A 13,384-nucleotide genomic window follows, 5' to 3' on the forward strand; every position below is an offset into this window, starting at 1 on the left:
AGGCTCCTTCCTTTGCCCAAGGTCACATAGCTAGCTAGTGGCAGGGCCAGAATCTTAGCAGCACGCCTCCCACACCGATGCTGTTAACTACCGTCTTGCACTGCTAGCCTTCTGAATGCAGGTCAATTTAATGTGGCAAATGCCATGACGTGTCAACTATGTATCACAGAGCATATAAACTCAGGAGGAAAATGAAGGTAGTTGGAGCTGAACACAAAATGGATGGACAGCTCAACTGCAAGTCTTGACTATAAATCATTAATTTTTAAAAACAACTGACTGGAAAAAATGCAAATCACAAAATGACAAAGCTCTCTAACTTATAGCAACAATCCTCACCCAAAGCTGCTGACGGGAGGCTCCTAACTCTCAAATACATTTCCTCTTTTTTACACTGCCAGTCAGCACCCAGAGTTCATTATTAAGTTTGTTTCACAACACCATGGCTGCTACATGCACCCATCCCTGTCTTCCCCCAGCTGTGGGGCAGGTCTCAGGACCTTGTGCACCAGTTCACTGGGGAGACACCATATGGTAGGAACTTGGTCTCTGAGCAGCATCGCCTTTGCAGCAGCTTCTCCTCAGCTCCTCTGTGCCTCGATTCCCCTGCCCCATCATCCCATCAGCTCCACTGTACTGCTGGAGTACCTTCCTACTTAAAAATTATTGACAGGCCAGGCACAGTGGCTTACACCTGTAGTCCCAGCACTTTGGGAGTCCAAGGCAGGTAGATCACGTAAGGTCAGGAGTTCGAGACCAGCCTGGCCAACATGAAAGCCCGCCTCTACTAAAAGTACAAAAATCAGCTGGGGGTGGTGGCGTGCACCTGTAATTCCAGCTACTCAGGAGGCTGAGGCAGGAGAATCACTTGAATCTGAGAGGAGGTGGTTGCAGTGAGCCGAGATTGTACCACTGTACTCCAGCCTGGGTGACAGTGAGACTCCGTCTCAACATAAATAAATAAATAAATAAATAAATAAATAAATAAACAAACAAACAAATAAATAAGGTCGGGTGCGGTGGCTCACACCTGTAATCCCAGCACTTTGGGAGGCTGAGGTGGGTGGATCACCTGAGGTCGGGAGTTCGAGACCAGCCTGACCAACATGGAGAAACTCTGTCTCTACTAAAAATACAAAATTAGCCAGGCATGGTGGTGCATGCCTGTATTCCCAGCTACTCAGGAGGCTGAGGCAGGAGAATCGCGTGAACCTGGGAGGCAGAGGTTGTGGTGAGCTGAGATTGCACCATTGCACTCCAGCCTGGGCAACAAGAGCGAAACTCAATCTCAAAAATATATAAATAAATAAATAAATATAAAAATTATTGACAAATTTGCACTTTGATGAGGACTTTTAAAAATGCAAAAATAATTTACTACAATTTTTTTTTTTTTGAGACAGGGTCTCACTCTGTTGCCCAGGCTGGAGTGTGGTGGTGCAGTCTCGGCTCACTGCAACCTCTATCTCCAGGGTTTAAGCGATTCTCATGCCTTGGCTTCCCAAGTAGCTGGGATTACAGGCACGTGTCACGATGCCTGGCTAATTTTTGTATTTTTAGTAGAGATGGGGTTTTTGCCATGTTAGCCAGGCTGGTCTTGAACTCCTGACCTCAGGTGAGCCACCCACCTCGGACTCCTAAAGCGCTGGGATTACAGGAGTGAACCACCATACCCGTCCCATATTTCAATTCTTAACATTAGTTCTAACGGGGCTGCGGGTACCACTGTCGGGACACATTTTGGAAATGTGTGGAGTTTTTTTCTCTTTCTTTTTTTTTATACTTCTCGGCCCTTACTACTCAAAGTATGCTCTTACCAAACAGCAGTGTGTGCACCATCTAGGAGCTTGCTAGAAATGCCAAATCTCAGGGCTTACCTACTGAACCAAAACCTACTGAGCCAGAATCTGCATTTAATAAGACCCTGGATGGTTCATATGCACATTAAAATTAACAAGCACTGGGCTAGAATGTACTTATTGAAATCAATATTATTTTATTACAATTAGTTTCTTTTTGTTTCCCCTTTATATTGCTATTAGAGCCCTATATGGATTTTTAAAAATGTGTGTAGATGGGTTAATTATCATGAATTTCATTTCAAGGTACTAAAAAATATGTTTCAAAATATTTCCTATGTGAGAGGCAATGGGTTTGAGGCAGATGACAATCACTGTTTTAAAGTATTGTGATTCTGAAAATAAGCTTGAAATTCTGCTGTGCTACATCCATTCTTAATCTTTTTTTTTTTTCTTCTACTTTTTTAGAGACTGGGTCTCATTCTGTTGCCCAGGCTGGAGTGCCATGGTGTGATCATAGCTCACTGCAGCCTTGAACTTCTGGGTGCAAAAAATTCTCCTGCCTCAGCCTCCCCAGTAGCCGGGACTGCAGGCATGTGCAATGACACCTGGCTAATTTTTATTTTATTTTATTTTAGAAACGGGGTCTCGCTATGTTGCCCAGGTTGGTCTCAAACCCCTGAGCTCAAGTGATCCTCCCTCCTGGTCCTGTCAAAGTGTTGGAATTATAGGAGTGAGCCACTGTGTCTGGTCTCCTGGTCTTTATTTCCTTATTTGGGCAAGCTACTTCGCCTCTCTGCCTCAGTTTCCTCATCTGTAAAATAAAGGCCATAGAATTAAATAATTTTTATGATCCTATCCAGACATAGCCTTCTTTAGGCTGGTCAAGCAGGAATTAGGTATGTGCTGGAGAAAGCAATTGAAAAAGTTTGAGAAAAACGACAAAAATGTATGAAAGAACTATGGGGACATAGGAAGAGCAAAACATCACAGGACAGGAGAGACACGGAGACAAGAATGTGGACAGACTGATAATGAAGGCACGGAGACAGAAAAAAGAGATGACTTCTGATCAAAGCAATTCCACCCGCCCATGAATTTTCATGGCTACCAGCTGGCATAAAATCATAAAGACAAATTTCAGCTTCTCTAACGGAATTGCATTTGTAATAATCATCACAATATTTCTGCAAAGTAAAAATGACAAAGATAATTTGAAATGGAAAACACTGACAAGATGCAAAATAAATGACTATACCTGGCAACAAATTTAGGGATGGGACAGAATTTGCATGAGTGAAGTTTATTAACCGGCAGACTACGGGGCATCAAGCCTGGGAGGTTTTGATGGGTCCCTGTTAACCTCCTCAGGTAAATCAGAGAGAAATGATTTCGCATTAGCTTCTTGCAATAGTGACTTCCTTCTCACTGTGGAAGAGAGGGTGACGTGCACCCCTTTCACTTTCCATTATCTGCTACACAAATAAAAGCTATGCAAATGCTCCAATGCCATGTCCAGTCCTAATCTATCCATTTGTAAATGTCTCTGTTTGCCTTCATGAGTTCTTATATCCTTTTGTAGCCAGCTGAGATGGTAAAAAATCAGTTTTCTTGTCTCTTGAGAGACCAGAGTCGTCGGTGGGTGTGAGTACCTACTATGCATGAGTTATCACAAATGACATGACTGGGGCCTTCCTCTTACTCAGCTTATGGTCTAATAGAGGAGATAAATGTAAGAGCTAACATTTATTGAGAAGGTTTTGTATGCCAGATAAATATAACAGCTAACGTTTAACTACAGTCGTCATTTTGGTAACTATCTTATGTGAATTTTTTTTACTTAATATTTTTTTCATTTTATGTTCCTAGGAAGTAGCTACTCTCATAACCTCATTGTATTGATGAGAAATTTGGGGATCAGGAAGGTTAAATAACTTGCCATGAGTCATACAGCTAATGAGTAGCCAAGCCTGGACTCTAAGCCCAAACAGAAGCAAGTAGGGCTCCCTTGTCCTTAACTATTCTATACTAGCTCAGAAAAATAACAATGATTAGTGGAAACCATGCTCAGCTAAATGCCCACTTTACGATTCCTGCTTAGTCCCTCCCTCTGAGTCCATGTGGCCGAGGATTTTTATTCATTGCGAGTGTTTGTTTATCCTCTTACACATCTGATTGCTTGACTGAAATAAAAGGGAAGACTTCATGCTGCCAGGGGCTTTGGCGCTGTGTTTTCAGGCACACAGAGGCAGAATTCTGATAGATAAATTTTCAATGGAAGAAGTTGTATTAGGTCAGAAAATCCTTATTTTGAGGCTGGGTGCAGTGGCCCACGCCTGTAATCCCAGCACTTCAGGAGGACGAGGCAGCCAGATCACCTGAGGTCAGGAATTCGAGACCAGCCTGGCCAACATGGTGAAACCCCATCTCTACTAAAAATACAAAAATTAGCCGGGTGTGGTGGCACACACCTGTAGTCCCAGCTACTCGGGAGGGTGAGGCAGGACAATTGCTTGAACCCGGAAGGCAGAGGTTGCAGTGAGCTGAGATCACACCACTGCACTCCAGCCTGGGCGACAGAACGAGACTCCATCTCAAAAAAAAAAAAGATAAAATAAAAAATAAAATCCTTATTTTGAAAAATACAATAGTAACTTTATGGCCTCCCACCAGCCAGGAATTTCATACACCTCTAGAAGGATTCCCACCCTGTGAAGACCACCCTAGGGATAGGAGACAGCATGACCAACGGCACCAGGAGGGAAAACCCAATTTTTCCGGGAGACCAAAAAAAAAAAAAAAAAAAATCCCTGCTTTTTTTTTTTATGTATTGCTTTTGCTTTTTATAAATCTTTACCTGAGACAGACTGGAAATACTGCACAGTCCAGGCGATCAATATGGATAGCAGAAAGGTTCCCAGAAAGTAGATCTGCAAACATCAGAAGCACGCATTAGTGACTGACAAAGGGCAGGGGCCACAAGGGTGGGGCCGGTGGGAGATGAAACCTACCAGGGCTGAGTGCAGGATAGTGCCCCAGAGAAGCCGCAAGTGCAGGTAAAGCCAGGCCAAGGAGCAGGGGCTGAAGGACTCCTCGTTACTGTGGCTCCAGCACCTGCAGACAAAGCCCAGGGCATCTTGACGTGTCAGCCAACTTTGGTGGCACGACTCAGGACTGGCATTTTCAGATCCACAAACCTACATTCTTCTGCTTTTGGACAAATGAGCACACTCAACTGACAAAGATGAGAGACAAGGAAATAAAGCCAGTGGCCAAATAAGTGGTTTGGCCTGATCTGAAATTCTAGAATCCCAGTAGAAATTTTAGAAAAAGGTCAGTTTTGTCCTTAACTAAGAGTCAAGTCTGTTCTGCTGTGATGACAGCAAAAACTTAAAAATAAAATAAAAGTCAAGCAAGACGCTGAAGCACAGGACCCGTTAGAACAGTATTTCTGTTTAAAGCACGGATGAAGGAATGCCTCATCTTTCAAAAAAGCATCGACTAATTAGGCCGGGCATGGTGGCTCACACCTGTAATCCCAGCACTTTGGGAGGCTGAGGCAGGTGGGTTACTTGAGGCCAGGAGTTCGAGACCAGCCTAGCCAACATGGTGAAACCCTGTCTCTATTAAAAACACAAAAATTAGCCTGGTGTGATGGTGCATACCTGTAATCCCAGCTACTCAGGAGGCTGAGGCATGAGAATCACTTGAACCCAAGAAGTGGAGGTTGCAGTGAGCTGAGATCGCATCACTGCACTCCAGCCTGGGTGACAGAGCCAGGCCCTGTCTCAAAACAATAAACAAGAGACAAGCATGGGCTAATTGGATTGTTATTCTTTCCATTCTCGTGGAAATTTCTGGTCAGCCCTTGAACTTCAGATCTAGTACCTTCTATATCTTAAACTTCAGATATTAGAAAAGAGAAATATACTCGGGTCTGGCTGAATGTTTTCTAGCAGAAGAAAATCCTGGGCTTTTTCTTTCTTTTCTTTTCTTTCTTTTAGTAGAGATGAGGTTCCGCCAGGTTGGCCAGGCTGGTCTCGAACTCTTGACCTCAAGTGATCTGCCCGCCTGAGCCTCCCAAAGTGCTGGGATTACAAGTATGAGCCACGGTGCCCTGCCTTTTGTTTTTGTTTGTTTGTTTTTTTTTTTTAAATAACAATTTACATTACAATATAAGGGTAAAGCTAACTTTAACCAAGAAGCGAACATCATCTACTTGGGTTCCTCAGATTCCACAGTTCTAGAGGCTCTGAGCTCACCTTTCGTACAGTTCCTGGAGAATGGAGATGTTATTAGAATGGAGAGTTGAGTCAATTTCCAAGAAATCCAAGATATGGTGTGGGATTATAGTACCTTCCTCAATTAGCAGGGCCAGGTTAAAAAATCCCTAAAAACAAGCCACAAACCAAACTCATCAACTCCTTGAAATAAAACCTAGAAACACACTCTTTATCAGAATGTAAACGTTTACAACCTGTAAAAATTTTTTTAAGTCTCTAGAGCCAGATGGTTTTGTCATCTTCATTGATGAATTGTTTCCCTAAATATATGCATCTGAGAAATTTATTTGCAGGAGAACCAGGAGGCTTTCAGAAGCTGCTGTGTCCCATCTGCTCCGAAGCCAGTCAACCGGGGGATCTGTCCTTTCTCGCTCACTCTCTCAAAACAGAACTTACTGGAAAACGTGCCCTTGTATCATAAATGAAACAAGAATACTGAGTCGAATGCCACATCCATTGCCTACAGACTATGCCACATCCATTGCCTACAGACTATGCCACATCCATTGCCTACAGACTATGCCACATCCATTGCCTACAGACTATGCCCTCGGTTGCCATAGCCCTGTTGGAAATCTGACAAAATATTTCTGTGGCTAGGGCGGCTTCCAATGACTGGCATCCCAAGGCGGTGCCTCCCTTGCACAGGACCACCTAAGGGCACCCATCTCAACTTTCCTAGGCTGGTGCAGAAACCTCTTCTCGTGACTCCTCTTGGTACAGATTCCCACTATGGTATATTTTCCTACCTCTTCCTCTGACACCTTGTTCTTTATCCTTAGAGGTAGGACCTGTCTTATTGGGCTATACGGATCCAATAAAATAAACACAGTTAGAGGGCCCGACCATAGACATGCTTCATAAAGGACGGGTACTATTACACTACCTGGAGAATGCGCACCCTCCATCACGAGCTGAGCAGGTGGCCAGATTAAGAAACAAGCAGAAAACGATGTGGTACTTACCATTAGAACTTGACCAATTAAACTGGATTGTTGCCATTGAAAGAACTCAGGTTCATGTTTTATGTGTTTTGTTTTTAACTTCTATTTCAACTTTAGGGCTATATGTACAGGTTTTCATATAGATTATTTTGTTACGTGTTATGGGGGTTTGTTGTACATATTATTTTGTCACCCAGGTACTAAGCCTAATACCTATTTGCTATTTTTCCTGATCCTCCCTCCTTCCAACCTCCACCCTTAGGTGTAGTCTTAGGTTTATTGTTCCCTTCTATGTGCCCATGTGTTCTCATCATTTAGCTCCCACTAAGTGAGAATATGGGGTATTTGGTTTTCTGCTCCTGCATAGTTTGCTAAGGATAATGGCTTCCAGCTCCATCCATGCTCCTGCAAAGGACATGATGTCATTCTTTTTTATGACTGCATAGTATTCCATGGTGTATATGTACCATATTTTCTTTATCCAGTCTACCATTGATGGGCATTTGGGTTGATTCTATGTCTTTGCTATTGTGAATCGTGCTGCAATGAACATAGATGTGCATGTGTCTTCATAACAGAACTATTTACATTCCTTTGGGTGTATACCCAGTAATGAGATTGCTGGGTCAAATGGGAGTTCTGTTCTTAGGCCTTTGAGGAATTGCTACACTGCTTTCCACAATGGTTGAACTAATTTACACTCCCACCAATAGTGTATAAGTGCTCTTTCTCTTTGCAACCTCACCAGCACCTGTTTTTTTCTGACTTTTTAATAATAACCATTCTGACTGGTGTGAGATGGTGTCTCACTGCGGTTTTGATTTGCACTTCTCTAATGACATGATCACATCTAATGGCTTATATCTTCCCTCTGACCCTGCCTCTTAGTTGCCTCTGATAACAAACTAAATGAAAATCATCATTTACCAGGCTGTATACTCCAGGACGTTCACAACCATAGTATGTAGCAATCACGATAAAAATACCAGCAGCTCACATTTTGAGTGCCTGCCATATGCGAGGCATTGTTCTGTTTTTTATATTTATTCATTTAACCCTCATAACAACAAATTGATATAGGTACTATTATCCTCCCTATTTTACAGATGAGGAAACTGAGGCACAGAGTGGTTAAACAACTTGCCCAAGGTTACACAGCTGGAAAGTGGCAGAGCTGGGGCATCAAACACAAGAGGACAGAGTGCAGAATCTCAAATCTTAAACTTCACCAAGGTGCCAAGAATAACCTCTAAATAGATGGAGCACTAAGTATCTTTCAGATGCGCACACACATTTACACTCACACAACAGCAGGAAATAGACTACTTCTGCACTCTTTGAAAGGAAGGCACTTTAAAATTTGAGGTATTAAGAGAAAAGAAAAAAATGGCTTTATGAATTTTTTTTTTTGAGTGCAATGGTGTGATCTCGACTCAATGCATCCTCTGCCTCCCGGGTTCAAGCGATTCTCCTGCCTCAGCCTCCTGAGTAGCTGGGATTACAGGTGCCCACAACCACGCCTGGCTAATTTTTGTATTTTTAGTAGAGACGGGGTTTCTCCATGTCAGCCAGGCTGGTGTCAACCTTCTGACCTCAGATGATCTGCCCACCTTGGCCTCCCAAAGTGCTGGGACTACAGGGTTGAGCCACCGTGCCCGGCCGGCTTTATGAAATTTTAAAGTCTCTAATCAGTGGAATAATACCAAGATTAAAATAAGTGGGAAAACAGAGTAGGGGAATAGTTGTATGCAATGTAATAGCTTAAGGTTCATTATCTACTAGATAAATATATAAAGAACTAATTATGGTTTACATTTTTAAAAGTGTCAAAATTCCAAGAGATAAACAGGCAAAGAATAAGAATAGAAAATTTACAGAAAAGAAAATGTAAAAAGCAAATTATCATAAACAAGTATATGTAAAAGTGTCCATCATCACTAGTAATTAAGCAAATGCAAGTTAAAAACAGTAAGAAAGTATCAACATATCATTATTCAATTAGCAAAATTAAATCATGAAAGCATCCAGTTGCTGGTAAGATTTGAGTCATCCTTCTCTACTTAACCACTGATCGGTGAGGTATGAAATGGAAAGCCCTTTCAGAAAGCAAAATGGCAGCATGCTATCATGTAGTCATAAAACTATTTATTTATTTATTTATTTATTTATTTATTTTTACTTCTATTTTTTGAGATGGAGTCTCACTCTGTTGCCCAGGCTGGAGTGCGGTGATCTCGGCTCACTGTAACCTCCACCTTCCAGGTTCAAGAGATTCTCTTGCCTCAGCCTCCCAAGTGGCTGGGACTACTGGTGTGCACCACCACACTCAGCTAATTTTTGTATTTCTAGTAGAGATGGGGTTTCACCATGTTGGCCAGGCTGGTCTCAAACTGCTGACTTCAAGTGATCTGCCTGCCTTGGCCTCCCAAAGAACTGGGATTACAGGCATGAGCCACTGTGCCTGGCCTCATAAAATCATTTAGACTGTCTGACTCAATAATACTATTTCTCAGATTATAAGGAAAGTATTCAAACTAAGAGAAAAGATGGAAATATAAAAATATTCATTGTAGCACTATCTATAATTCCAACACAAGAGGAAACCACCTCCAAGTCTTCCTTGGTAGACTATAAATCCCATGTAGGCAAGAGAATGATTTATCTTTTTATCTTATGTCCCCACCACTAATCATTGTCTAAGACATGGTAGGACTAGATAAATATGTGTCAAATCAATGAATAAGTTAGTAAACAAAAGAATAAGCATCCACCAATAAGGCAAAGCTTAAGGAACTATAATGTATCAGCTCAACAGAATATGGGGCAGCTATTAGGGTTAATAATTAGAGACTATGTAATAAAACGCACACAGTCCTACAATAAATTATAAGACAGATTTTAAAAGTGACAGGTGGCCAGGCGCGGTGCTCACCCCTCTAATCCCAGCACTTTGGGAGGCCAAGGTGGGCGGATCACGAGGTCAAGAGATCAAGACCATCCTGCCCAACATGGTGAAACCCCGTCTCTACTAAAAATACAAAAATTAGCTGGGTGTGGTGGCGTGCCTGTAGTCCCAGCTACTCGGGAGGCTGAGGCAGGAGAATCGCTTGAACCTGGGATGCAGAGGTTGCAGTGAGCCGAGATCACGCCACTGCACTCCAGCCTGGTGACAGAGTGAGACTCCATCTCAAAAAAAAAAAAAAAAAAAATGACAGGCACACTATAGGTAACGTGACAGATACATTTGCTTATGGGCAAGGACTGCAAGGGAACATGAAGACATAAAGGAGTAAAACCCCTGCCATAGAATTATCAGTGCATTCTTTGGTTTATTTTTCTTGAAAAAATTATCCTTCATTGCTTTTGTAACATTGGCTTTCCAAAAAGTAAAAATAGAAATTGAAAAAGAAAAAATCCAGGCCCAATTTTAAGTGACAGGAAATACGACCTAAGGGAGTTTATTTCTATAGCGAATGTCTTTAGCAGCTCCTTCTTTTCAGAAGAAATGTTAACAGATTAGATCACGTCCACTCAATGTACTTGGCATTGGGCTTAGAGCTTTACACTGAACATCTCATTTAATCCTCACAATCTATGAGGCAGATGCTCTCATTACCCCCATTTACACATGAGCAAATAGAGATTCAGAGATTTAGTGACTCGCCATGGACAAAGAGCTATGGAGTGAGAGAGATGTGGGATTTTAACCCAGGTACACGACCACTGTGATGTTGTACCTCCATTTAAAAATAAAAATAAAAAAGATTGGCCAGGCACAGTGGCTCATGCCTGTAATCCCAGTACTTTGGGAGGCCAAGGTGGGCAGATCACTTGAGCCCAGGAGTTCAAGCCCAGCCTGGGCAACATGGCAAAACCCCATCTCTACAAAAAATACAAAAATTAGCCGGACATGCACTTGTGTTCCCAGCTACTTAGGAGGCTGAGGCAGGAGGATCGCTTGAGCCTGGGGCTGATTGAGGCTGCAGTGAGCTGAGATTGTGCCACTGCATTTCAGCTTGGGTTCCAGAATAAAACCCTGTCTCAAAAAACCTCACAAAACAGCAACAACAAAAAAATCCCACCAAAGATTGATATAGGGATGAGTTTTCAATTTTTGCTCAGTCGTCAGACTGTAAAGCACAACACCAGAAATCCGTTGCAGCAGAGGGTAACAACTATCCAAACCTCCATCATGAAAATGATTCTGATGTCCTCACAAGAGGATTCCAAGTAGCAAATGTAGAAGGAATAACGGAAATTGAGAATCATCGTTAGAACAGCATGGTAATAATCGTAATAGGCAAAATTCTTGCCCAAAATGTATAACTTCAATCTATTCAAGAGAAAACCGAAGACAGACCCAAATCAACAGACATTCTACAAGGTACCTAACAAGCATTCTTCAAGTATCAAGGGTCATGAAGATGAGAAAAGACTGAGGAACTATCATAGATTGGAGAAGATTGGAAAGAAATATACAGCTCAATCTAATGTGGGACCCTGGATTGAATCCTGGAACAGAAGAAGGATATTAGTGGAAAAACTGGTGAAATCTACATGAAGTCTGAAGTGTAGTTAATAATACTGTCCCAACATTAATATCTTAATTTGACAATGGCGTTGCAGTTATGTCAGATGTGAACATTAGGGGAAGCCGAATGAAGGGTATACAGAAACTCTCACTCTTTTTGCAACTTTTCTACAAATCTAACATTATTTTCAAATAAGAAGTTTCCAAAAGAATCACTGAGAGAAAAACTCTGTCACTGAAGCACAGCCCAACAGTACAAGCAAAATACTTCCTATTGTGGACACACTTCTAATTTCTTGAGTTTCTACCTGATGAGTGAGTTTGATGTAATTTGGTAGAAACACCCTTCTGTTTGGAGCCAAAGATCCAGGTTTAGGAGCTAGGCACTTTGCTTACCATTTGATTATTTGGCCTTGAACAGTTCATTACCTTTGATTATAAATAGGGTATAATAATCCCCACCCTCATGGGATTATGTAAGAATGGAGTGGGGGACACAGTAGGTGTTTAATAAAGGCTCACCCTTATGGTTAGTGTCCTCATAGAATTGTTTGAGGGGTGTGTGAAAATGGATGAACAATGGCTTGTAAACTGTGCAGTGTATGCACACTGAAAGGACTGTTAGGAAGAATTCTGGTTTTGCAAGTTCACAAATGGATGTCACCAAGAGCTGAGTTTTTTTCTGAGACAGGGTCTCGCTCTGTCACCCAGGCTGGAGTGCAATGGTGTGATCACGGCATGTTGCAGCCTTGACTTGCCAGGCTCAAGCAATCTTCCTGCCTCAGTCTCCCAAGTAGCTGGGACTACAGGTGAGCACCACCACACGCATCTAATTTTTGTATTTTTGTAGAGATGGGGTTTCGCCATGTTGCTCAGGCTGGTCCCGAATTCCTGACCTCAAGCGACCCGCCCCGCTCGGCCTCCCAAAGGGCTGGGATTACAGGCGTGAGCCAACTGCACCTGGCCAAGATCTGGTTTTTGTTGTGGTTGCTGTTTACCTGGGAGTCTCCATCCAGGGCGGCTTGGGCGTACATCTGCACAGACAACTCCAGGTCTTGTGACTGGTTTTGGTGGCCATAGTAGTAAAGGTCTCCCATCTTCAAATATGCTGCAGGAAATAAAGCACAGATCCATTTGTCAAGGGTTTTTTTTTCACACCAACATTTTAAATTATTGGCGCATTCACATTAATGCAAGTTTTTCCTATTAGTATCTGAATACAGGACATCTTTTTTTTTTTTTTTAGACGGAGTCTTTCTCTGTCCCCCAGGCTGGAGTGCAGTGGCGTGATCTCGGCTCACCGCAACCTCCACCTCCTGGGTTCACGCCATTCTCCTGCCTCAGCCTCCCGAGTAGCTGGGACCACAGGCACCCGCCAACACGCCCGGCTAATTTTTTGTATTTTTTAGTACAGACGGGGTTTCACCGTGTTAGCCAGGATGGTCTCGATCTCCTGACCTTGTGATCCGCCCGCCTGGGCCTCCCAAAGTGCTGGGATTACAGGCTTGAGCCACCGCGCCCGGCCCAGAACATCTTTATGTTTCCCTGATGTGTCAAGAGAGAAACAAGCAAAAAGGCTTTTTGCCCAGAGCATCCCTATTTCTAGACATATTTTCTTTTCTTTTTTTTCTAAATTTTTTGTGATAGGGTCTCCACCATCCAGGCTGGAGTACAGTGGTGAGATCAGGGCTCACTGCAGCCTTGACTTCCTGGGCTCAAGTGATCCTTCCACCTCAGCCTCCCACGTAGCTGGGATTACAGGAGTATGCCACCACGCCCGGCTAATTTTTGTATTTTTTATAGAGATGGGGTTTCACCATGTTGTCC

The 13,384-nt window shown here is 42.7% G+C and overlaps 1 protein-coding gene across 6 annotated transcripts in view; it reads right to left on the reverse strand.

Moving 5' to 3' along the window:
* Window positions 1-13,384, reverse strand: part of SEL1L3 (SEL1L family member 3) — a 152,579-nt gene that overhangs the window by 40,766 nt on the left and 98,429 nt on the right. For 4 of the 6 annotated variants that reach the window (XM_063619748.1, XM_055245888.2, XM_055245889.2 and 1 more), the window contains exons 20-23: window positions 12,556-12,665; window positions 6,062-6,189; window positions 4,811-4,913; window positions 4,657-4,729 (exon numbers count right to left, since the gene is read on the reverse strand). In XM_063619748.1, coding sequence (XP_063475818.1) covers window positions 4,657-4,729; window positions 4,811-4,913; window positions 6,062-6,189; window positions 12,556-12,665 — 414 coding nt within the window. Of the gene's footprint in view, window positions 1-1,226; window positions 2,614-4,063; window positions 4,393-4,656; window positions 4,730-4,810; window positions 4,914-6,061; window positions 6,190-12,555; window positions 12,666-13,384 lie in introns of those variants that run through there. The other 2 variants (XM_063619747.1, XM_055245887.2) reach the window with 2 other exon arrangements.

This window comes from Symphalangus syndactylus, chromosome 16 (assembly GCF_028878055.3).
Source record: "Symphalangus syndactylus isolate Jambi chromosome 16, NHGRI_mSymSyn1-v2.1_pri, whole genome shotgun sequence".
NCBI classification, from domain to species: Eukaryota; Metazoa; Chordata; class Mammalia; order Primates; family Hylobatidae; genus Symphalangus; species Symphalangus syndactylus.